The following is a 26,217-nucleotide window of genomic DNA, read 5'->3' on the forward strand; positions in this document are numbered from 1 at the left end:
TTGACTACTTTCAGATGAAGTTATTTTTAGCTCTCCCTGGACAACTCTCACCTATTGGTGGCGCTGTGCACTTTTTGCGTGCAGATCGATCACCGTAAAGGGTAAGACATCGTGCATTGTCGTCACACAACTAAAATACCTTGATCTTGTGTTTATTGTGCCATTCATATATTTTATTTTGCGTAAACCCGTTATGTGCTGTTATCGCGACATACGTATGATTTGAAATTACATGTTTGCATGCAATGCTGCAGGTGTTGATTGTTGTCTGGTTGTGTTCCTCCATGGTTGTATTGACCAGTTGTGATATGCTCTATCACCAAATGCGTGTAGCTTATTATTACCTTAGTTTTGTCATGACTGGTTATACATGTTGTAGTATTAAGATGATACTGATGAAGTCTTTTGGCAAAAACTTAAACTATTTATTTATATTTCCACTGAATTTGACCATTGATTTCTGGAGAACGGTTGATTTTTTTTCAGGCAAGCCCCAGCATGCCTAGCCCCCAAATTTATTGCCAAGTTAAAACTTATGGTATCAGTCAGGATCCTGCCTTCTGTAAGTGGGATGATTGATTGCACTGTGTTGGTTGTTCTGATCCTTACTAACACTGACTGACTTCTCAGATTGACAGACATTTTTGTCCTCTTGCGGAAGGATCCCCCATCAGGCATCGCCACAACATCAGATTATGTCGCTGGCCAAAGAAATTTCTGTGTCAAGTGAGGAAGCTATTGATCCAGTAAGTGGTTGTGGATTTTTCTCTTTAGTGCATTCCAAAGAAAATTACATTATCGTTGAAGTGCAAAAGTGTTGGTAGGAATAATTACCTTGACAGAAATTCTATGATGGTGAAGATTTATCTTAGGAGAAGGCCTCATTTTGATTACACCACACCAATGTGTACATGTACGTACCTTTGCGCATCTGTGTGAACCTCGGGTGCACTTGCTGTTTGGCATGTCTCAGCCTGCGTTTGATCAAGTAGATACAAGTATTCAGCTAATGTGTAGAGATTGCCACGGAGGGGGCTTTTACCAGGGTAATGGGTTTTGATTCCAGTAGTCGGATTAGTCTGTGGTAATCAGACATTGTATCAATTGGCGATATGACAGGGGGATGTCGAGGAGATTGACGTCGTTTCTATGGACACCAAATCGAGCGAGGAGGTGAAGGCTGAGGTCACCGCCTCGGAGCAGACCTCGCCTGTGGTCGTCGCAGAGCCCCCTGAGGACCCTACTACACCCCAGGACACCGACCCGCAGTGTTATTGTAACAGACCCAAGGAGGGCCTGATGCTGCAGTGTGACATGTGCAAGAGGAGATTTCACATGGGTGAGATTGTTGGATGAATCATTTGGTTGAATCGTTGGTCGCCGCAGTATCGGTCCAGCTTGCCACACGGTCCGCCAATCCTGCCGCAATCAGTCGCATGCCTTTTCTGTCAAATTTACAGCGCTGAAAAATTTTTGTTACAAACGGAATTAAGTTTTCCTTGTTACAGGTTGCCTGAAGACGGGGAACCCCAGCACGCTTGATGGCGACTCTTACTTCACCCTGAGGTGTGAGGGTTGTAGTCATACCCATGAGGAGGTGGTTGCGCGGATGAAGCTCACGTGGTAAGAGTTTGGTTCCCATCAAAAGTGACAGCTAAACATTCACCGAGTTTTCCAAATCCCAGGGTCAAGCCTTCATTTTGATTCTTGGCGAGGCCTTGGTGGTTCTTTTATTAAATGAATCAAACAGAATTGATTCCTACCCCCTTTTTGGGTGAAATTTGCAATCATGAGGAGAACTGTGCCTCACAGAATGGATCAAATTGGCTGGAAAGATTAACCAAAGTCAAACGTCACCAAAGCTTTTTCTCCCACCAGACAGAGCCTCAATTCTTGGGAGATGCTTTGTCTCCTTTTTTCGGTTGCCAGGCAACAGGTGGTCATCTTGGCTCTCTACAACCTCGGCCTCAAGAAGAGCGGTCGCAAGGGGTTCTTCCGATGGAAGGAGGACATCTGTGAATTCATTTCCCAGCACTGGACGCTGATTTTTGGCAACAGGTATTTCAGGATTTGCTGTTAGTGTGTAAAGCCTTTAAACTGAAAGCAGCCAGAGAAGAACGCAAAATTGACCATGATTTAACTTGAGGTATACTTCGAGGTTTTGGTTTTACAGGGTTTTGTTTTGGTTTCTGGTTTACGTTGTATTAAGATGCATCTGCCTTGTGTCTTTTCCAACTTCAGTTGGTCAAATTTATTCATGTCACATGTCATGTTTCTCCTAAGTCAAGTCCAATTTCATTTTGTTCCTTGTCCTGTCCCAATTCAAAAAAATTGGGACTCGAGTCTGACTCCTGACGAAATTGGTGACTCAAATCGCCAACACTGACTCAGTGATATGAAGCACTCAGTAACTTACTTGGTAGGCTTGTTTTATGATACCCCTCAAAGCCATTGGTAATTCCCATATCATCGTTGCCGATATGACTAGGTTGTTTTTTTCTTCGTTCGCAGCAAAGCCAAGACCCAGACGTGGCACGGTACAGTGGCCGGGGTCCTCTCCGTCAGCAACAAGTCCCTCTTCAAGTCGGGTGTATCCGAGTTCGGTGAGGCAGGATGGTGGTCCCTCATTGAGATGAAACCACCAGAGCTGAAACCGGAGGTGCCTCGTAAGCTGACCTCTCTTTCCTTTCTCTTATCTTCCTATGATTATGAAGATGAACAAAGAAATTGACTGGAGAGGGATTTGAACCTGCGACCTCTAGAATACCGTACCAGTGCTCTACCAACTGAGCCATCCAGCTTTGTGTTGGTGGCTCTTCCCATTTGTCAATATCTTTGTTTGGGGGGGGTGCTGGTCAGAAGCCATTAATGCAAAACACCATATAGCCAGGGATCACGCTCTAATTACACAATACGACCTGGGAAGTGATGAACAGAGATCACTCAGAGAGGATATGGCTTTTTGAACATTGAGTCATAAATCCCTATATAGTTTGTTTCATCGTTTCCTTCCAAATCAAAAGCACTTACAACCAGGGAGCTTTTTGATGCTCAAAGAAACATAAAGCAGGAAAAAGAAACAGAACAATGCAGTGGGCCTTTTCTTTCCAAATAAAAACGAGAAAGCATCTCAAGGAGCCAGGTTTTTGTCAGAATGCAAAGATTGGATGTCTAAATTTGTCTTAAGCTAAAAATAAAGCGAGCGTCCAAAGGGCTGAAGTTTTGTTCCTTTACTAGTATTTTACATAGCAAAAGAGGTTGCCAATGGGTAGCCACAGGGTGTCCAATAAAGGACACCAAGACAATACCCTGAATGCGACGGACAGCAGAATCAGGTTTAGATTGGGTTTTGGTATCCTCTAGTGGCTATCAGATAGACATTTCCGTCAGCTTGCTTTGTCTGCCGTCAAAGCAAGAAGCCATTTGCGAGTCAAAGTTGAATAAAATCTTGTGCGCTGTCTTATCTGATTGCACATAAACATAACGATTTGAATTCCCCAGACTAAAGACACTTGCTATACCTTGTGATTCGGGGCAAGCTTTCGCATAGCGACCACTATCTCTGGAATGGACTGGTTCCTTTGTGCCCTTCTTATCTATTGAGAACAGTGTATTGAGGCAAGGCATCTCTTATGTAACTTAGTAAAAGCTTGCCCCGAACCATGAGGTATGGCAACAGTGTCTTTAGTAAGGAGAATTAAAATTGTTATGTTCCTGTGAATTTAAAGAACTCAGTGTACCAGATTTGTTAACTTGCAAAAGGCTTATTGCGATTGTTGAGAAATGTAGGTCACCCCATGTTTTATCTCCCCTATTTTTCATTGGACTATTCCAGCTGGTGTTGGGAAGCAGTATGCAGCTGGCAGGAAAACCAAGGTTCCCTTTGAACCAACCATTAAGGTGGAGGGGTTGAGGAACAGGAAGAGGGGAACGTCTGTTGAGTCGGCTATTGAACTCAAGGAAAAAAGAAGCAGAACACAGGTATTCATAACTCTAAAGATATTATTTTTCTGAATTTTTACAAAAAAGAAATCCAAAACTCCACAACGAATGGCTGAAATTTATTTAATCAATTCTGTTCTTCAACTTTTTGTCTCATTTGTTATAATTTTTCCTCCCTCTGGTAATTGAATGGCAGGAGGCCAAGGACATCCGCAGGGCTAAGCAGGCTATCGCCAGCGAGGAGCTCACCAAGAAGGTGAAACTCCAGAGGGAGTTGGACATCGACGACAGCAGCATGGACAGCTTTGGCAGCGAGGTACGTGGGTTTGGGTCCCCGTCAGAGCTGCCTAAGACAGAGAGAGAGAGCAGTGCCAGTTCCAGGTTTTGAAACCAAAATGGCTGTTCATCATGTGCGCAGCATGCAGCTATTGTGCGTTGATTTTCCGCATGCACTGGTGCATAATCCACCATTTTGGTTCCACTAGTTGAGACACTCGTGTTGCAACTCTCTCTGTAAACAGCTCTGGTTTTCTTGCGTAAGCACCGCCCTCAGTGGCAATAAAGGGACAGGCTAGGCCCACACCTGGGAGCTGCAATGCGTCCAATGCCCACTCTTGGAGACCCTTCATTGTTTGGGCATTCTCAAATTTTGTACGCTTCAGGACATATCAGACAGTGCACAGACTCCATTGTCAAAATTATGGCGGCATCGTGCCAACAAATTTGATGAACCATCTGGCATAGTGGTACCTCCCTTTCTTTCCACCAAATTGACATCTCTGCGACCCGGGTTCGAATCCAGCTCAGGCCAAGATGCAGATTCATTTCCTAAGCCACTCGCTTTCTTCAACAGCTGTCACTTAAACTCCTCCTCTACCAACTTCGTTGCAGAGCTTTGGGCTACCTCCCTCTGTTCCCGACTCGCCCTCTGTCCTGAGCTTACTGGGAGGTGACAACAGCTCTGACTTCCTCCTCTCCAACCTCCTGAACGAAAGCGATCTTACTCCGGCAGGTAAGGTCTCGTAGGAGCTCAAAAGCAGTAGGCATGTCTTCATAAGTACCTCACTGAGTTTTTTTCACTTTTTTCTTGTAGCCTGTAATGTCTGTTTGAATTCCAAGGCTTATGCAAGTTCCCTGCAATAAAATTTTCCTGCTATTAATGTGAATTAATTGTTAGATCCCCTTTTTACTTCGAGTTGTAGGGAATTTATCAAAAGTTTGAACATTCATGTCCCTTCTGGAATGCTTCTTTATGGAACACTGTGCATTCCTTGTTGGAGTTTGCTGTAAATCCCGATTAGGAATTTTGATGCCCAAGTAATAGTGTGCACACTCATTGACTTCTGTTCCCATTGGGGAACACGCCTTGGTCTATTAACCACTTCATGCCGGGGCATTTTTAAATGTTGATGATGCTGAGCTGGCATGACTATCATTTTTTCCGTTTTCAAAATCCTTCAAAAATTCATCATTTCATTTAACGGTCGTTTATAGCCGCACAAAGTAATCTTTAGGCGATACTCTAAGTTGACAGGTGACTTTCATTGATGCCCGCCTTGTAAACAGAGCCCAGATTGTGCGGTGTTGTATAACTGTCTTTTGTTCACAAACCTGGCTCAGTGCACTGCTGACCTCTTAGCATGCGGCGGTGCTGTGTGGCTCATCATTTTGAGAGTGAAAAATGTCGGTAATGCCCAGCAGCCTGGTCTTTTGTCCGAGTTCGTAGACCCCGGCCACGCATATAAACCATACATCTCCGATTCCGGAATCCCCAGCAGGAAGTGGTTAAAGAAAGAAGGAAAGTGGGTGTTCCCCTTGAAACAAGCAATGTTCTCATCGGAATTTTTAAGATGCTCCTTTTATCGGATTAAACCATGCTCACCCCCCCCATATTACCGCTTCCTTGTCTGTTCCCCACCCCCTTACTCCATTCATCCCCACCCATGCAGAGACCATACCCTCGGCCTTGATGGCAGGGGACGAGGAGGAGTTCATCCCCCCCTCCAAGGGCATCCCACTGTTCCGCATCCCCACCCCAGTGCCCAGCAGCCAGGGAAGCAATGGCTCCACGGCCACTGACAAGGAAAGTGAGGCCGACAAGGACGGGGAGCCCAAGGCCGTGCCAGGCGACACCAGGGCCGAGACCGTCTCCAAGGCGCTGACCCGGAGGTCAAAGGCGGCCGAGGTCAGAGCAGATGAGAAGCCGGAGGAAGGGCCCAAGTAAGTCAGGGAGAGACACAATGCCATGTCATGCTTGTTAGTGGCTGCGACTACTTCCTATTGATGCCTGTGCTATCCCCAGCCTCAGCCAGTCAGTTTCGATAAGGCTTTGGGTGATCTCATGTATACCTTCTCACTGGTTATGTGCACGTAAACAGTTCATGCATAAAGGTGATAGTGACTGGCCACACGAACACCAAAGATATCATGCAACCAAAATCTTCAAAGGCCAAAATAATCAATCTTCGGAACATCCCAATCACACTGACTCAAAACACAGCTTGTAGTGATGGCTTTCTTCTTTCCATAGATACCTCCCAATGAGTGTGTATGAGGAAAAACAGTTACTCCGAGTACTTGAGTCCTGCTCTCAGGCCGTAGACAAGAACCCAGCGGCTAGGCGGCTTAGGCGAAAGCTACTGGTCAGGCAGGTATTGCTGTGAACTCCCAAACAAAATTAGGAAATTTCTTCATGTATCCTTGTGTGACCTTTCCAAAGGTTGAGGCTAGAATTGTTGGCATCTCACTTGTTTTTGGAAGGAAGTGTTTTCACATTAGTTTGCTTAGCGTCAGTGGGGTGTTATGTTGTCTCAACGCAGCGACGGATTGAGAACCAAGTTCTCAAGGGGAGACTGATTTTGGGGGGAGGGGGGCAAAAGAATTTTAAACATTTTTCATGTAGCCTTCTGTGGCCTTCTGAGTGGTGGAGTGGTTTGGGTCTTTTCTTTCTGGGGATGGGGGAACGTCCCCATTGGTTCCCTTGATCCACTCTTGCCTCAATACAAGCTGGAAAAAAAAATTCCCTCTCCTGCTCAGGAGAAGCGAAACCTGGGCTTGCCGCTGTTTGACTTGGACGCCACCGTGCAGCAGATCCTCCAGCGGGTCACCGGCATCAAGCCCACCTCCATCTCTGACCTCTTGCTGACTCAGAGCCCCCTGCGACACCTCAGCCCGTCCAAGGTGTCGTCCAGCCACGACACCGGAGATTATCGCATTCTAGATCGCTTCCAGGTATGAACATTTTCAAGATCCTATGCATATTTGCTCATTATTTTTTCCAGTTTTATTTCACATCTGTAACAGCAACATTAACCCTAACAGTCCTCAATCCTCCAACAGGTGAAGGATTGAGGACTGTTAGGGTTAACATTAGATTGCACTTTAGTGCAGGCAGTAATTGAAATTACGGAAAGTCCTTGTGTCGTTTTAGCTTTTCTATTTTTGATTTCGCTGGGTGTGAAAGAAAGAATGCAAAAGTCATATAAAAATGTTCACTTCTCTTGCTCTGCTTGAATTAGGATTTTGTCAGACCGCCGCTTAAGATGTTTTCTCTGCTACATTCCTTTGTATTACCTTACTCATCTCACTGGGTAGAAGATTTTTTTACATGGAATGAGGAAAACACAAGTTCTAAAATAAAAAAATATATATAAGTCCGCTTTTTCGTTTATTCAATACAGATGCCCAATACTGTTGTACGTGCTCAACAGCGCCACCACACGTCCTTCCGGGCCCGGCTGGTCGGTTGCGACGAGGTGGCCATGATGCAGAGTATCATATCTCCGTACACATCCAGGTAGTGTGTCCGACTTTCCACCATCGTTGTCTTTTTGTGTTTGTTTGGAGCAGTTCTCCTCTCAAAATCAGCAGTTGGAACAGCAAAGACAGATCTGAAATGACCAAATTTTCATCCTTGTTGAGATTTTGGAGGGAGCAGTTGGATTGGAATTTGCCGTGACTGAAGTGATCACTCAAAAAGAGGGGACCTACATTGGCTCATCGAAAGTTCATTCAACAAGGGTAACCAGGTATTGGGAAGTCAAGACAAGATTGTATGGTCTGAGCAAACAGGCTTTTGATCACGAATGGGAATATATTACAGAGGTTTAGTTGCATGTTCTATGCAAACGCGAAAAAAATGTGGACTCCTGTTGACGTCATTGCTTCGTGCTTATGTCTCTCGGGTAGATCACATGGACGCCCAGTACTTGAAACGTGGGAAATTCATGTTGGATCTAATTTGAAAAGCTGCAACGTTTTCAGAAGGATTAAAATTATGCATCAAACATTCGCCGATATAAAATGGACATTTCCGCAAAGTGCAAAGGTTGTGGAACTGGGATTTTTTCATGCTTGGTTTATGATGACCGATTACACTTCTTTTGAGAGATGTACCGGATTTGATTGATTATTTGTCCTTTTATTCGAGTGTTCATTGGAAGATGTACATTTTGCGTTGGACCCGCATTGAAACGTTCAAACAGGAACTGGTGCGCGATAAGAAAAATGCGCATTTGCGTATTACGTACATTTAAAGCTCTCAACTGACGAAGAAAAGGATGCTGAAATATGTTTTGCAAGTATCTGTACATTCCATACTTCACCAAACTTTATCTAAATACTTAAATACTCCTTTAGCACACTCATTCAACTCAGCTTCCTGTTTGAGGTTAGACGTCTGCGCTAGTAAGCAGGAGGTCATGGGTTCGAGTCCCACCCGAGTAAGCTTGTGAAGTTCTTTCACAAGCTCTCGGACAAGCACTGAGCACAAAGTGTTTATCAATACATACGTTGGGTAAAGGCAAAACCTGTTTTATAAAGAAAAAATGTTTTGAGCTTTCTTCCTATTTCTTACTCTACAGCCATACATTTCAGCATACTTCAGAACTTGGAAGAAGAACTTTAAAACAAAGCTGTTTTGCATACATCTGCATTCATTAAAAAACACTCGTGAGGTACTGTGTAACGTCCAAGTGCAGAATAGCTATTACGAGCATTAATAGGAGAAAGTGGGGTAACGAGATTTAACAACACCATTCACAAACTGGTAATTCCAATTTATGATGTTACCATGGTTACTGGACAGGGTGCTGAAACCCTTCATCAGGAGGGACTACGAGTCACGCCCCACCAAGCTCCGGTTGATGGGGGAGATCATGCAGCATCGGAAGCAGTGTGACCCTAGCTTCACGCCCCAGCCCCTGGCGCCTATCGACTACTGCTACCTCCGACCCCAGCACATCCCCTCTGTCAACAGCCTGTGCCGGGAGTTTTTCTGGCCAGGAATAGACTGTAAGTTTACAGTCAGTGTTTGAGTTGAGGCCATCATACTTTCATTACAAGACCATCCATAAGACCAGACTTAAGACTAGTCACAAGACCAGATACAAGACTGTTCACGAAGAGCCCAGATTTTGCAGTGTTATATAACTTTCTTTTGTTCACGAACCTGGCTCAGTGTGCTGCTGGCGTCTTTTCAATAGGCGCCAGATTAGCATGCAGCAGTGCTGTGTGGCTCATCGCTTCGGTGGTGGGGTGCTTTTGTCCCCGGTGGTAATCCGCTCGCTCTAAAGGCCCAACCCATGGTATACTGTTTCAAAACAAGGCTGGATTATCTCCACTTTTGAGAGTGAAAAAATATTGGTAATTCTCAGCAGCCTGGTCTTTTGTTCCGAGTACAGTCTTTTGTTACAAGGCCCAGTTCCCTTTGTCCGAGTTCGGAGACCCCGGCCACGCATTTAAAGCATACGTGTCAGGATCTGGAATCCCCGGCAGGGAGTGGTTAATAACCACCACTCCAACAGCCTTTCATCCACTTCTTTCTCTCGGACAGTGTCGGAGTGCCTCCAGTACCCGGACTTCAGTGTGGTGGTCCTCTATCGCAAGGTGGTCATTGGTTTTGGCTTCATGGTGCCAGATGTCAAGTTCAACGAGGCCTACATCTCCTTCCTCTTCGTGCACCCGGAGTGGAGGGGTGTGGGCATCGGAACTTTCATGGTGTACCATCTGATACAGGTAAGCAATTGAAGCTGATGCCCAGGCTCAACCCCACCCACCCTGCCACACCCAATCCTGCCCCACCCAACCTTGTCCGCCCCACCCCATACGATCTGCTTCATTTACCATCTCACTTCTTCAGAAGACCATTTCCGCATACCACCACCTCAACCTTGCTCATCGCCAGAGTTTAACAACTTCATTTTTTACTCTTCTCGCCTTTAAAACAAAACGTTAACCCTAACCCTCCAGGGCATTTCGGCTATACACCCTGCCAGACACATCAGTCTATTTTGTCACTTGCTCACCCGGTGTAGCATGATCCAACAGGTCAACTCTCCCCAAGGCCAAACAGCCTGGGAGTCTGTGGTTACCAGCCACCACAGGATCCCACCATGGCATCGTTCTATGGGACTAGCTCCCATTGTCTCAACATGGCCAGTTTGTTTGGCTGCTGTTGATTGCCAAGTGCAACACAAAATACACCAGACTATTCCACCTGCTGCACTATGATGCGTCCGGCAGGGTTAGCGGTTACCAAAGAAGCCAAAACATTTACAAAATCGTGACTGCAAAGATGTCTTTTTTGTATGAGCAGAAACGTAGAACAGCAGACACATGCATGTAAATATTCCTTCCCCACACACACACATAAGAAGTAAAAGAAAATTGAATACCATATTGCAAACATCCACACCACACAAAGAAATGCATGTCGTTCAACTTTGTGATGGTACAGATGGTTGACCTAAAATCAGTGGCATATCCAGCAGAGGTCAACTTGGCCCCCCTCCACAGAATTTTTTGGGGAGGGGTTTTTTGTTTCCTTTTTTTACAAAGAAAACATCAAAGGTAAGTAGGAAAGAAAATACTTGGTGTTTATTTCTTTATCAAATATTTGCACCAAGAACCAACACCATGCAATAAAGGCAAGGATGTCGAGACTGTAAGGGGGCTTTGATCTTTTTTTCTCCCCCGACATCATGTGGAATGAGCCCAAAGCTTCATTCAGTTTTGAATTTAGTCCCCCCCCCGACACCCAAAGCTGGATACGCTGCTGCCTTAAATGTAAATCTGCGGGTGAAGCCAGGTGCCCCTGACTAAATTATCCATCACTGGTGAACGACTGAAACTGACATCAAATTGAAACTTGATGGCCTCCTATCTTGCCTTGAGACCGGGTTCTTGTTCATTGAAAACAAGAATGCAGATGTCTTGGACTAGGTGTGAGCGAGCCTATTTCTTGAAGATTGTATATAGGTGTGATTGCCAGATAAGGGGTCCGTTGGTAGCATTACTGATCCCTCGCTAATTCCATGTATGCCTCGCCCGTCCTCGACCTTGAGCAGAAATCTGACGAGCGCATATCTCCTCCGTACTTGAGTGTCAAGACACTGGCTGTCTGCCTGAAACGTGACAAAAGTCTCCCTGTCTGACCGTTCCCCAGGGACCGTTCCCTATCAAATGTGGTATAAATGTGGCCAATGTTGTGCTTTGACTTAAAAATGGATTTGGCTACAAAGCAGTGATTGTTTGTTCTTGAGTGGGACGTCAACCCATGACCTCCTTCTTTTGAGGGTTTTTAGTTTAACTTTGATATAAATTCATTAGTCACAGATTAAAGTGCCTTTGTGCTGTATGAACGATTTCCTCCATATCCCCCCATATTTTGTTACAAGTCCTTTTTTGTCCATAAGTGCCCTTTTCCATGAGTACTCTTTTTAAGCAATGCCTTCACTGATGTCGCAGTCAATGTCAAGCCGCAACGTTGCATGAAGAGTGCCACCTACATTTAAACATGGATTCCAAGTGCCCTTTTCATATCAAAGTTGACCCCCTCATCAAAATAGCCTTCCCATGCCAATGGCCTACAGTGCTGTAGTGGAGTCTTTCACAAGTTCCTTCTCAGGTCCAGTCACAAGTCCTTTCACAAGACAGGACATATTAAGTCACAGGGTGAACAAAGACAAAGAAATGCTTTTGTTGCATCTCATTTGGATACATTGTGACTTGACACAAGACCGAGTGCAGTAGCCTAGTAACTAGGGAAGATTTAGCTGGGCGGGGCCCTCATTTTCTGGAGGGGGCACCAAGTGGATTTGGTCACAGTTAAAACATTGACCGTCAACAGATTTTTCCCTTCTCTAATTTCTGAGGGTAGGGGGGCTCACAGGGGGCACAGGCTTTGATCAAATGGTAGAGGGGGGACGGTGCCCCTCTTGGTTACGCCACTGACAGAGTGACTTGAGTGACACTGACAGAGTGACTTGTGATGGACTGGTAGGGACTTGTAAGGACTGGCACTGCTGGCTGTACCGCCATCTTTTGTTGGTTGTTCTTTCAGACATGCATGGGCAAGGACGTCACCCTTCATGTCTCGGCCACCAACTCGGCCATGCTCCTGTATCAGAAGTTTGGCTTCAAGCCCGAGGAGTTCATCTTGGACTTCTACGAGAAGTACTACCCCCAGGACAGTCGGGAGTGCCGGCATGCCTTCTTCCTGAGGTTGAGACGGTGACGAGGGTTAGGAAGAGAAGATGGTGGTAAAGACGAGGAAGGAGGGGTGATGGTGGTGAGGATGAGGAAGTGAGAGGTGATGGTGGTGAAGATGAAGAAGTGAGAGGTGATGGTGGTGAAGATGAGGGAGGAGGGGTGATGGTGGTGGCGATAACGAAGCGAGGAAAAATGGTTGTGACGATGAGGGGTGATGGTGGTGAAGACAAGGAAAGTGAGGGACAATGGTGGTGAAGATGATGATGTGGGTGTGACAATGGGATGACTGGTTCAAAGTGCCCCTTTGCTGACTTGGCACTAGTTTAATCATGTGGGCTGTCATTAGAGGGTTTTTGTGGCTGCCATCTTGCAGGCCAGTGCTTTTGTTCTACTGAATATGCACAAACAGGGTGCATTCAAGTGAGGTACTAGCGTTAACCCGAGTATACTCCTGAGTGCTTGAATGGCTGTAGTACGATCTGCACTTCAGTGAGCGTATACTCTCGCTAGCGGGGGAGTATACTCCTGCACCTGAGTGTAATGCGTACGAATCCTACTTGTATAAACAGGAGTAGTCACGCGAACGCACCCAAGAGGTTTCTCTGTGGAACAAAGAACTGCACTGTAAGACGACTTCCATGCACAGCCTCTATAACAACATCCTTGAAGACAACTGTATTCAAGTTAATGCGCGACTCGGTTCTCAATTGCTTTTGTCAGTGTCTCAAAAAAAGTCGTCCAAAAATTGAAAGCACTTGTATTATGAAACCCAGTAATGTTCTTCACGCTGTTAGTAGGACCTCAAGAACCTAGGGATGAGTCTTGGCACGTCTGGTGATCAATAAAACTCAATACAGGAAAGATAATGTTTGAAGTGGTGTCACATCTTTCCATTGTTTTGCTTGTTTCTTTGGGAGTGAAACGTTTCGTGCAAAATGTCTTTTTTTCGGTGTCCACCCCTCTCACAACATGTGCGTACCTCTCTGACAACATGTGTCTCTCATAACAGAATGTGTGCCAGGAGAGTTCCAATACGGGTAAGTTTATCACCCGGTAAAAAAAGATGTCTGTGGCTCAGAATTTGGTTTGACAAGTGCATAGTTGTCAGTGGGCGTGGCAAGGAAAGGGGGGAGTTTGGTAATGAAGACACCCCCCACTGACACATACATGTATGGAAAACACGTGCAACAATCGAAAGAAATGCGTGTATCTTTAAATACAAGTTTATCAGTAAATGAGGGTTATTGTTCTTGAAAGTGCAAGACTACACCAAACAAGGTTTCTAGGACATCACGATGTAGAATCTTGTATCCCTGGTATATCCGCTCTGAGCGGAACAATAGAGGGCGTGTTTGTTTTGATACTCACTGCATAGGCGGCGAGGCGCGCGTTTATGATGGAGATCAATGGCGCGTTTGACGCGGAGCACGCTGAGTGCGCGTAAAGAATTCATTCCTTAATGTATGGTCTTTGCATACGCGCAGAATGCAAGCAAGAACCCGCTTATAATCAGCTGTCTTTCTTTTGCCGGTGCACTTCCGCTCAGGGCAGATTTGGCCCCTTTCCAAAAATGTTTGAATCCGCATTTCAAATCTTGGCTTGTGTTGCTCTTATTTCCTTTCCTCTTTTTGACATTGGAGAAAAGACACCTGTCTATGAAGGCTCTTTAACGTCCCTGCACTGTACCACATCGTCAGCAGATGATACAAGCCAGAGATAAAGACCTCACCCATCTAGTTTTAGTATTGCTGTTTACTCTCAAACCTGAAGTCTTCAAGAAATACAAGAGGACCAATTTCATTTGGAATACACACAAGTCTATATACAGTCTATATACAATGGATCAGAGATGCAGGCTCACGTTTGTGATCACACCACAGAAGTTTTAATTTTTGAAATCAAAACTTTATAAAAACAATTATATTTTTAACAAAAATTTTACAGTTTCTGTAAAAACTACATTTATCCTTATATCTCCTGATAACACCAAAAACTTGCTAAAATACAGTGTATTACATAGGTATCGACAATGACTGGAACACAATAGGCTGATATCTTTAAGATGTCAATAAGCATATTTATCATAAATACCAATTAACCAGTTTTTCATGGGTCTAGGTAAAACCAGCCTTTTCGTTTTTGACGTGGTTCTTTAGTTTTGGTGGGGGAAGGTCATGCTCAACAGGTCCCGCATTGTGAGAAGTGCTTGAAAATGAGCCTTACAGTCATTTGCAAAACTTTAAGACCGCCTGGAATTCTGTTGGTATTTCTGTCACTGGGCCTGCGTCACACTGTTTCATTGAATGATTAAGATTTTACTTTTTTACAGTGGTGATAACATTGGAGTTGTGCTTTGAGCCATATGCATGAATTTTGTTGCAAAGGCAGGTTTTGTATGACACGTTATCTGTAAGGCAGCATGGGTAAAAAAGACTAAGTAATCAGAAATAAGGAGGGCATACTAAACACTAGAGTGTTAACATTTCAAATCATGGAGATGTAGTCAAATGGCTGTTTAACCAAGATACTAAGGGTACACACTGAAAGTAAACATAACTCGCCATGATTGATTGGTTTAAATTTGGTTTTTCTTCAGATTAATGCATTCTCTATGGGTGGTCCTAAACTTTTGCAAATGACTGCATTTCTGAACCTGGTCCAAATCTATGAAGCCTGCCAAGATCCAGAAGTTGTAGTTTCACACTCACAAATGTTGCCAAGCCAATCTACATGAACACATACATTTACAGTAGCTAAGATGGTGGATTCTTCCCTTAAGCCATACAAAAAATAGTTGTATTTACGGTTAACCGACCAAACCTAGAAAATCAATTTGACAAATCAATAACATATAAAAACTTATGGTGCCTTGCCCCGAGCCGAATTTTGTGTACATTGTCCTGTACATTGTATTGTTTAAATTTTGAGATAGATGGCTCTTGTGTGTTAGTATTTCAACCAACCAGCTGCTTTACTATTTAATCACAGTGCTGATATGTAATATTGACGTGTACATGTACAGTCAGACAGTATGAATCTGACTTAGTACCTGTTACAAATATACGTGCCCTCCCCCCCCCCAAAAAAATCGGGGGCTTCAAAAATTTAGAGTTAAAAAACAATTACCCACTCAACCACCCTAATTTATTTTTCAGTGAAATAGGAAACACAACTAATTTTTTGTTTGGCCTTAGAAGTGGTACAATATACATGTGTACATGTAAATGGAAACTTCAAATGTGTCTAAAGTGGGGCACAGTTCACTCTCGGCACATCTTCATGAAAAGTACACTGTACTGTACCATGTTGGCACCTGTCCCTTATCTGCAATTCAAGATGGGTGTCTGCATATTTGGTGCAACGATAAGCCTCTTCCATTGTCAACTGCCGGTTATTTTTAACGCATCATCAATCATTCCGTGTTTACCAGGGGCGTCATTTGGACTTTTCTGCATACATGTACATACAGGACAAGCCAATCTCAGTTCTGGTGAAAACATGAAACACACCCAACTGGATCCAGCAACATGATGAGAGGGTGATTTCAAAGGAAATTTTTCAAAGGCCAAAAATATCAGAGCAGTTCGTACGCACATACATGTACATGCACTTGTGCCAAAGCTGTATAGGCATGAATATGTAAGGAAATAAAAGACAATATCTGGCAATTGTAAACACACAGGAATCCCACCACAAGCCCCCTCGGAATTCAACTGATACATGTACATCAACTTGATTGGTGACTGCTTTTGATGTGAGACATGATGTTTTCGCACCTGATGGACTCGCAGAACACAAGGTGAAGCCAAGGGTCCTTTTCATCCCTGAGCGTGTTAAAACATCATGTCCCACATCACAACAGTCAATAACACCTCTATCTTGAATTCTGTATTCCCCCCACCTGAAAGTCTCCAATTTAATCGAAAAGGAAAGTGTCCATTGCTACACAAAAAGTTAAATGCCGAGACGGGGCTCGGTGCCTCGCTGGATTGCTTTTTGTTGGTTGCTCGTGTCTCCCTCAAAACTAATATCTTGACGTCTTAAAAGAATGTTTTAAAGAAAAATCTGCAAAGCCCAACAGACATTAAGAAACCTGTATGAAGTCACTAACATCAGGCTTGCCTAGGAGAAACAGAACAAAAGCCTAACAAACATGTACAAAATATACAAATAACCCACAGTCAAATATCACACTTCATACACTGTCATGATGTAAGGGACACTGTACACATTCATGTCCGAGCAAAACTGTCCCTCGGTTGAACTGCATCATATTAAGCAGCTGTTTCTGTTTTTGGGACAAATCGCACACTTCATTTGTGCTTTGGACGTGAAATCTGTGATGGGTGTATGTTCCATAACGGCTTCTGATGCCTCCCGCTACACAAAAGCATTGCCCTCCTCTTCCGTAGAGGCAGAGCTTTCGTCTCCATCATTTCCTTGGTCGTCACTTTTACTAGCGTCGTCATAAAGTGAGAGAGGTCTGTAAGCATTGTGATAATGTGCGAGTGGCAAAAAGCTGATCCATGAAGGCTTGTCCTTGGAGTATTCCGTGTGTTGCCTGCTCCTGTGGTTGCTGTCTGATTTGTGCCGCTTATGCTTTTTGTACTTCTTGTCGTGCTTGCGTCGTCTGTGGCCGGATCTGACCATGGCAAAGTCGCTGCTACTGGATGACCTTGTGGGATCGTCCCCGGTAGTGGTTTTGGTGCGGCTGAAGACCATCTTCAGATGCAGGCCCGAGCTGTGCGCTGCGTCGGCCGGCCGTCTGATCTTGGCTTTCGGGCCGTCATCTTTGCTGTCGCTGGAATTGTGCTTTCTGGACAGCGTGGCCTTGTAATGGTGATCATGGTTATGCTGTCTCCTGCTGTGCTCAGAGACGTCTGTGGACCTGTGATGCCAATGCACCTCCCAGCTCTCGTCCGGCTTTCCCCCTTTCTGGGCTGCGCGGGCGTAGCTTTCACCCTCTGACCTGTGTCTTCTGTCGTGCCCGTGGGTATCTCTGGGGTACACGTAGGTCTCTTCGCTTCTCTGCCTGGATCTACTACGAGGGTGAGACTGTGCCGAATGGGTATAACTGGTAGAGGCACCTTTGCCATAGTCCCTGACGCATTCATCCAAAGTCGCGTTGCTCTCTTTTTGACTACTTCTCCAGGTGTGATGAGAGGAGGAACTGGATTTTGAATGCGACCGTGAGCGTGACGTCCGGTGGTGCTTGTAGGAACTATGCACCTCCGGCTTTGGCAAGTGCCCATGCACAGATTTCTCACGCTCCAATCTGGTGCTGCTGGAGTGCTTGTGGTGTTTGCTGCCTTTGTGCTTCTTCTTACGCGAATGCCTGTGAGATTTCTCCGGATGACTGTGCTCACCGCGCTGTTTCACCTTGTGACGTGACTCTGAGGTATGCTTCTTCTTCTTGTGACGTTTTCCCCCTTTCTTCTCCTGTCTCGACTCGCCCCTGTCCTGATCCTCCTCCGTGCTGGATGACAACAGCACAATGCACTCGGGAGTCCTTTCATCATAGGGCTTGAGGACTTCAACAATCTCAATGTCGCTGTCATCATCACTGATGACGTTCTCCCTGGGAGCCCCCTGCTCCGCTTTGACCTCGACTGGTTGACTGGACCCCATTCCTGATGGACCAGCTTGGTCTGGATCCAACTCATAGGGGCAGGGCGGCTCTGGATTGTGGGTGCTTGACAGGTCAAGAGCCTCCACTTGCTCAACAGCGTCTCGGGATGAAGTGGACGGGGTGCTGTCCGACTGCAGGAGGCTTCTCAGTGTGGGGACCTCAATAACCTCATCGTCCGAGGATAAAGTGATGACGTCATTGTATTCGCTGCTGGATTGTTGCGATGGGGGTGCTGGAGGGGCTGCCTGCTGTGGCTCGCGCGCAGCCGCGAGGTCATACTGTGCTATTTGATCATAGGTGTTCATGTCATACGGGGACCGGGCAAAGCTGACAAACTCATGGATGAAATGCTCCGTCTGGCCGTACAAGAATGGGCGCAAGTGTTCGTGGAACTCTTCCGTCTGTATATGGACATTAGGGATCAGTGAGAGGATGTACTGGGTCATGAAAGTCACGTGGTCCTCGCCGCTGAACAGTATGCCAAGCTCCCTTCTCAGCCAGGGCACAAGGCGGTGGGTGGTGGCTGGATTCTCCTGGAAGAATTCTGGGGAGATGTCGCGGAAACGAGTGAAGCGGTTGGACCCCATGTGCCTCACCCAGAGCCCAGCCCGGTAGATCATGCGCCGGCGCTCAACAGCGGCCGCCTGGAGGTGGACCTCATGGGCACGCTGGTACCTCCTCTCCAGTGCACGGTTGCGCCGCCACGTCAGCTCCACCCGATGCTCCTCTGTCAAGGTGGTGGAGTACCGGAAGCGCCTGCCACGGCTGTCTGTCCCAAAGGACCCAGTGTCCGAGGGCTTGAGGTGGTACTGGTCGTAGATGTCGTTGGATACCACATTGTGAATGATGGACTTGAAGGTGGTCTTGCACAGCGGGCAGGTGGGCCGCACCTTGGACCACTCCAGCAGGCAGACAAAGCAAAAGGTGTGGAAGCAGGCGTCAGTGAAGGCCTTGTTGTTGACTTTGCCCAGGCAGATTGGGCAATTACTGTCTGGGGAGCTGCTCCTCGATGACGAACCTCCCTCCGCCTCTTCATATGTTGGTGACAGACGCAGTGGGGTAGCGGGTGGACTTGCCATCTCAGACTGAATTGGATACTCAGTTGTTGCCTGGTGCTGTATCACTTACCATCTTGAATCTGCAGCAAAAAGCAAAACTACATGTACTATTAGTATGTACAGGCACATGTGAAACATAAATTCAAATGAAATTTGGCTCTTTTTATTGTTTTGATTCACAACTTCACACGCACATATGCGCCCTAACAAGTAGTCCATACATACGACAGGTTGCCCCAGAATTATCAGAACCCAAAAATGATAAGAAGGATTTTTCGTTGGCAATGGAAAAAACTGAATAGATTTTGGTTCTGTAATAATCATCTTTTTATCGTCAAACGCATCTCTGCCATTCTTCCACCTTTCCAACAAAATATAAATCCTGAAAACTTGTCCAGCCCAACTAAAGACACACCTGATGGTGTAAGAGGGGATATTTTTGTACTTTGGGCAAAGCGGGATAAAATGGTACATTGCTTCGGTTGAAGGAACAAAGCAGTCCAGATAAACTGGTTATCAATGAGTGTGAAATCCTTTCAAAAACAAGTCACTTACTACAACTAGTAAAAAACTATATGTGACCTATGTCATACGGCTGTTAACATGGTTAAGTGTAATCTCGAACTTTGCGTAAATTTATTGTACTCCGTCTTGAGTCGATTATACTATGAATGGTTGTTATTTAAAGGCAAATTAACTCAGAATGGAATACAATTAATTCATGCAAGGTTAAACTTCAAGATTTTTTATGGGCAGAACACAGACATGACTGGGGAGGGGTTACATATTTTATAAGGACACACCAAAAGCATATAGTTTCCATATAAATGTAGGCCTACAGTGGTAGGCTGCACTGTAGGACTAGTTTTGTTTATTTCAAAATGTCAAATGGGGGAGGAATCGGAACCAGGGGTGAGGGGGGGGACAGGACCTTTAAGTCTACGTTAGCAAAGCTGGGCAATGCTGGGGGCAAAGTCCATCTTTTTTATTTCTACATGTAGTTCATCAAGCTCATGTACATCAATAGTCAGAGACAAGTTAGCCCCCCCCCCAGCCCACCGAGAATGCCATTCTTGAGGTTAGGATGACGTCACTCATTCTTGATTCTTCTCTCCGATTGGTCAATTGATGGCTATTCCATCTTTCACACTTAAGACTCAAAGGGGCAAAAATAGTGTAGCGGAGTGACTCCAACTCTCAACCGTTACATCAAATGTGCCTGAAATTTCACTATTTATGCGCTAGGCCTATAAACATTTCCCACACTTTACTGAAAAGCCTGGTTTTAGGGCCTAGGTCCTAGTTACTTTTATCACGTTGCTGCCAAAAAAACATGAAAAGAGAGGAAAACATGCAAATCCCTGTCATGCCTATACAACGTGAATGAAGAGTTGCCCATTGCCCAAACGTGAGTGCAATAAATGGAACAACCCCCAACCTCGAGAATGAATGTGATGGTGAGAGTTTTCTGATCGGCAACTTACACATTTTTCGGTCATCATACATCATGTACATCAATGTAGGCCTAGGCCTACGACATGCTATTTCAATTTTTATTGCCATGATAATTAGGGCCTAACATATTAAACTCTTCCGTAAGATTGTCAAAAGCTTCTTCAAATGTAAGAGCTATTCACTGGTTTCCACGATTCCATTATGATCACGAATTTTTTCCAAACAAAACTTATAAAAGTAGTCACTATTTCCTCCGTCGTCATTCCTTGTGTAATCGCATTTTCAAGTACACTAGTCTGGTACCGATGCTCCTTTCTCATCTATTTTCAAGGGCTTAGGCCAGAAAGTATCATGGAACAGCCTAATATTGCAATACTCCGTGGGAAATCACTAAAACCTGCGTTGATTGGTGAAACTGTCCCAACATCCTTTATGGCAGCAAATCAGAAATGACTGTACATGGTGTATGAGCTAGTCCTTAGGTTACGTCACGAAATGTTACGTTTGCTCAAAACATTGTTGCACGTACCCCAAATGCGAGTGCGATTTGCTCGATTGTGACTGTTATTGGGCCAGAAGATACAACTTTGGCAGATAAAGCATGATTCATTTCAGTAAAAAGGTTCAAGATATCATCGTTTCTTTGGTGAGTAACGTTAGCTGCGGTTAGGCTGATTTAATTTCATGAACATGATAAATTTTGTCACCACTTGTCGCCCCCTGTGAGCTGTGTCATGCCTGTTCACAAACCTACATGTACGGGACATGCCTGAAAATGCTATCTAAAGTAACTGCTTCAATATTTTCCTTGCTATATTGGACTTTTAGGACATGTTATGGGAAAGAGGTCCAAACTCTGTGAGACTGGTCTGAAAATTCAAAGTGTTTTCTCAGTAAACGACTTCGTATTTTCCTTCCTTAATTGAACATTTCTGGACATGTTTTTGCTTTCTGATGGCTAACGGGTCACTGTTGGGGATAAGTACTGGCGCGTGGCGTCCGTATATGGAACTCATAGCCATGTCAAGCCGTAAACCACTGCAAGGGAGTATAGTGATATAAATTTGTCGTACCACACCAATTGCCAATGGCAGGTTCTTAGTTGTTGGAAAGCTTTCAATTTATTTCAAACATTGGATAGAATGGACCAGTATTTTTTTCATTATCACCCTAAGGAAAGAATTATTAGAAAATTTAGATTAGCTGTAATGTGGTAATGACCTTGCCTAATATGCTAAATAGTTCATGTACTGGATGTTTGGCTTACACAGTGCATACCTTGCTCCATACAAAGGGATGCTCATAAGTTTTTTAACGAGGCCCTATTTTCCTGCGTTCTTTTTGAAGTGATCTTTGAGAGGATGTCATAAGAAACGTATGTACATAAGTTTAGATTCCATTGGACTCTGCAAAGCAAAGAAATACTGATTTAAAGCAGGGATATTTTGAAATGTTTCGAGATTTTTTTGTATGTTTGTAATGCAGAACAAACTGATTTTCTAGTACACTAAAAAGAGTGCACAGGTTTTGACTGAAAAGTTTAAAATTCACATTTCCATAAAATGGTTGATCTTATTTCAATGAACTAAATTGCTGGCTTTGGTCGAAATTTCTAAAATTTTGAAATTGGAAATTAAATAGAGGAGCTACAGCCTACAGAAAAAAGACAAATTTTAATCGTAATTTCCTAGTTAAGAAAATGAGTTCCCAAATAAACAGCGCCCTCGCTCATTTATGCATGTCCCTACCATAAAATGCTTGCAGGTTCTTACAATCGTTGTCTTGGCTGTGTGGGCCCACGTCATCATCGCCGGGAGGATCGCTGCCCTGAGGGTGTATCCAGCTTTGGGTCAGCCACCTGCCTGAGCTGAGCCTGGGTAACGATGTGAACGGAAAAACGATCCTGCTCGGCAGTGACCGTGAGCCCAAATGAAGTGACGAAGCGGCAAAGAATGCTACTGGGCATCATCTTGCTTGGAGAAGTCTGGTACATGTAGGCACGGAAATAGGTGAACAGAGAAAGTGAACCAGTGCAGTGGACGTAAACATCACTCCATGTACTCGCAAAGCCCCGTCATTTGTTTGAGCGTTGAGTCCATACCACAGTCATGGGATGCTTGATAAATAATTCAAGAAGGGAGCAAACTGAGTTGTGACACCAGTGATTGGCTCATCGGGGCAGGATTCCTCATGGAAGGCACCAATACCTCATACTTCACCCGTCCCACTGCAGAGCTAATTTTCTTTCACCCTCATCGAAATACAAGTCTCTTTAATAATAGCATTCCAGTGACTTAGCATCAGGACTGCTAGGCCTGCAACTTCTGAATTATTGTAAAATGTCTTCATTTAGGGACACAATCTCAAAAGTTCCCCCGGCAAGATCTGACCATCAAACACCAAAGGTTTGACTAGGAAGAGCAGTATAATTCTCAAGTTACATTGGTACTCACCATGACTGTATCGTATAGGAGAGCTTAACACAGAAATTGTACAGTGACCATGCGGATATCATTCAGAGACCCCACAGCTTCAATAGTCATGGTCTACTTATTCTCCTAATTTAAGCAATTTTTTTTCCTGTGCTGTTGGTCGTTTTTTATTGGTGACAACCCTGGCATATTCTTCTTAAGATGTAATTGAAATTTAAGTACATGTATATACCCACCCTAACAGCAGGTGTTTTTCTTTTGTATGCTGTTTTGGCTTCTATTGTTTGTGCACATTTACATGAAGTTCATAATTAGTTGTTTTTAGGAAGGTTGGTACCACACTTCCCTGTCGTATACATCGTATGGGGGGGTCAAATATCCTGTTGGCTTCCCAGCTTGTCAAATAATGGCATTGTAGACTTCTCCCCAATTTCAATTGCATTTTCTCCGTTTTGTCCTGAGGGGCAGGGTGATAAACTTGGGCAGCCTTCACTATGGGGGAATGCCCTGTTGTTGCTTGCAAACTAACAAGAAGTTGTAGAACAAAAGTACAGTAAACCCATTCAGTTAAAGTACTGTACATGTACTGTGAACACATATTCAGTACAAGAACAGGTTGTTGGCCTAATGAGCCGAGACGATTTACCGTCTAACATGAAGAGATTTTAAGGCCTTTTTGTGTAGCGCCCTCTATGTGAGACACGGGGGCAGCGCTGACCCGGGATGGTCTTTTGTGGTGTTGTCGAGTGAGCGAAACGGTGGGGTGGAAGCCCATGAAGCTGAAGGAGCGTGTCTCCACGACCTAGGTCTATGACATGACCTTGGCGCTCTCAGAGGCTGGGTTTTGAATTTCCGGCGTGCCCCTTTATCGAAGGAATGGGCGCGGTGCGTGATAGTTTTGAACTGGATACTAGACGGTTATTGACAAGGTGGTGGACCTTCAGAGAGCATCCAGTGTAATGATCATCACCACTGATCTACCGTGATTTATAAGCACATTAATAGGTTGCAGTTACAAGACATCGTTACAGTTGTGGGCCAGGATTCTTCATTCTTTATTTTTGCGAAAGTCTGCAAAGCTACAATTTCGATCATAGGCTACGTTGTCTTTCCTCAAAGCTCTACAGTAGATTGCCAGCATAACGTTGCGGAGGTCGCTTTTCGATTATCCATTCAGGTGTTTTCGTACATTACTTTGGTACATGTAATAAAATACTTCGAGAAAAATGTTTCACTTTTAACACAGGTGACAGATCTGAAAACTGAAAAGTCAGTTTGTGTCTGTTGGTCAGCTTCAAGTTTGAGTTGGGAGTGAGGTGGTTGTGGCCTCTTACACGATTTGTATTCCAGAAGCAACAAGCCGGAGCAGTTTTACCGAGGTTTTTTAAGCAGTCTGAATTCATCATGGAAAATGATCAAGGCCGGCGGGTCACACGGTTTCGATACAAAACGTCGTTTTCTACAGTGTTTCATGGCATAAAATCATTTTTTTGGGTATGTACAACCCTTTTATTATGGAAAGCCCACTTGAAACTTTGTCTTGATTAGGAGAACAGACATTGTTCCCGGCGATGAAATCTTAAAAAGTTTTTCACGTGAATAGAAATTTTTGTATTAGTTGCTTTGGGTTAGTTTTTCCCTTGATCGCTTGCAATTTTACATTGGACACAGTGCCCGAAATGCACGTTGTATTTGGGAGCATTCACTTCGAAATTTTACCGAAAAATGTTGCCCATAGTGAGCCACTTAAATCTGCCTTGAGCAGAAGCATCCCCTCATCGGTTGAAAAGTGTTGTGTTGGTCGGGAGTGTTCATTCAGCCTGTAGCGATGCGTCCACAACACTTGTCTTCCATTGTCGGTCTTGAATCAGTAATGCGCAGTTAAACCAAAGGAGCCCCTCCTCGTTGCTAGGAAAATTGCGCCCTCTCTTGGGTCCAGCTCGGCGCTCATAAACCTTCAACTTGGCAGTTTGGAACTTGCTCGGTTTCGCTTTCTGTTACATACTTAATTAAAAAGTTTTCAACCGAGCTTCCACGTGACCTAAATTCTAATGACAGTTTTGAAGAATTATTTAATGTGTCGTTACAGCAGGCATGTCCACTACTGGATCCGTGATGCGCAGAATATCTACACGTTTAATTTTTTTTTCATTTCGCTTGAAATAACCACAAAAGCGTTTGCCATGTCAGTTGATGCGTGAATAAAATGTAGGCTTTTATTTTGCCCTTGAAAACCACTGTATCTACTGTTCCCATCGCTTCTGCTGTGTCAACGGCACACATGAATAGTCCTACATTTTTGCGGTTTTCCACGGGCTGCGCAATTTCCTATAAATCACCGAGTGGTGGCATATCTGACCTATTATTCAGCGGCTGTGTTCCAAGTTCAGAATCAATCACTTTTGAAATTTTGACCCTTCTCGTCGCCATGAGCAATTCCCCTGCTTTGTATCTCGATACTTTTGTTGACAAATACCTTTCGTTAGTTTATGAGATACGCTGTGTGCAAACTATCCTAAATATTTCCGAAGTTATAAATCAGCCATCTGTTGAAAAAATGTCTTTTGAGCTTTTTAATACCTGGCTATTGTTTATTTCAGGCCGTAAATCAAAACAGTATACAGACAATAAAAGTTGCTTGAAAAAATAGACAACTAAAAGACTGGAATGCTTGGGGTGAGGTTAGAAGCAAGACCCGACAGAGATCATGCTCCCAGTCTAAATCACTCCCTCTGTTTCATTTTGTTGGTGTAGACCTACCGTGTTCTTCCATCCACTCCACCAACTACACACTAATTTAGTTTGGCTTTGGTGACGGAAATGAAAGCATGGTTTCAGTTTTTGTTATTTGGAAAAGGATTAACACCAGTCTTTTACTTTATTTCTTTTAATCCAGTGTAAAACTAGATATCGGTAATCCGTTGTGACGTACGGAGCAGAAAGGAGCATTGAGAAATTTCAAGACAGACCTCTGAAATTACATCAACCAAAATACTAATTAGCGTGTGTAGGCATATGGCACAATATCGGCGAGAAGAAGACATCGTCAACTTCAGGGCGAAGAATGTCTCCCACTTATAGTGTTCAGGATGTGGATTTGCGCAAAATTCCCCCCAATTGTCCGTTGCGTGGAAATATATCCCCCACGTGTGTGGCGAGTGCTTTATCAGGGGAACCGGACTTACACCTTGTGACCTTGTGCATTGCAGAA

General features: G+C 44.4%; 2 protein-coding genes and 1 long non-coding RNA gene across 3 annotated transcripts; 2 read left to right on the plus strand and 1 right to left on the minus strand.

Annotated features, from left to right (window-relative positions):
* Positions 1 to 27: 27 nt before the first annotated feature.
* kat14 (lysine acetyltransferase 14) lies at positions 28 to 13,298 on the plus strand. The gene is made up of 16 exons (XM_022231985.2): positions 28 to 101; positions 631 to 746; positions 1,120 to 1,339; positions 1,509 to 1,623; positions 1,930 to 2,058; positions 2,512 to 2,666; positions 3,836 to 3,981; positions 4,139 to 4,258; positions 4,834 to 4,954; positions 5,892 to 6,162; positions 6,473 to 6,593; positions 6,979 to 7,173; positions 7,623 to 7,738; positions 9,029 to 9,234; positions 9,776 to 9,957; positions 12,284 to 13,298. Exons 2-16 carry the CDS (start codon positions 696 to 698, stop codon positions 12,455 to 12,457), a joined length of 2,322 nt encoding a protein of 773 aa, XP_022087677.1. The 5' UTR covers positions 28 to 101; positions 631 to 695; the 3' UTR covers positions 12,458 to 13,298.
* A 991-nt stretch (positions 13,299 to 14,289) lies between these two features.
* Positions 14,290 to 20,881, minus strand: LOC110977760 (uncharacterized). The gene is made up of 2 exons (XM_022232183.2): positions 20,604 to 20,881; positions 14,290 to 19,199 (listed from the first exon to the last, which is right to left on the minus strand). Exon 2 carries the CDS (start codon positions 19,138 to 19,140, stop codon positions 16,813 to 16,815), a length of 2,328 nt encoding a protein of 775 aa, XP_022087875.2. The 5' UTR covers positions 19,141 to 19,199; positions 20,604 to 20,881; the 3' UTR covers positions 14,290 to 16,812.
* Positions 20,882 to 21,040: 159 nt separating this feature from the next.
* LOC110977768 (uncharacterized) lies at positions 21,041 to 25,248 on the plus strand. Its single transcript, XR_002597991.2, has 2 exons — positions 21,041 to 21,220; positions 22,339 to 25,248. It is a non-coding gene; the product is annotated as an uncharacterized LOC110977768 (long non-coding RNA).
* Positions 25,249 to 26,217: the final 969 nt, after the last annotated feature.

Source organism: Acanthaster planci, linkage group LG12 (genome assembly GCF_054643075.1).
Source record: "Acanthaster planci isolate LZ-2023a linkage group LG12, COTS_SCS, whole genome shotgun sequence".
Classification (NCBI taxonomy): Eukaryota; Metazoa; Echinodermata; class Asteroidea; order Valvatida; family Acanthasteridae; genus Acanthaster; species Acanthaster planci.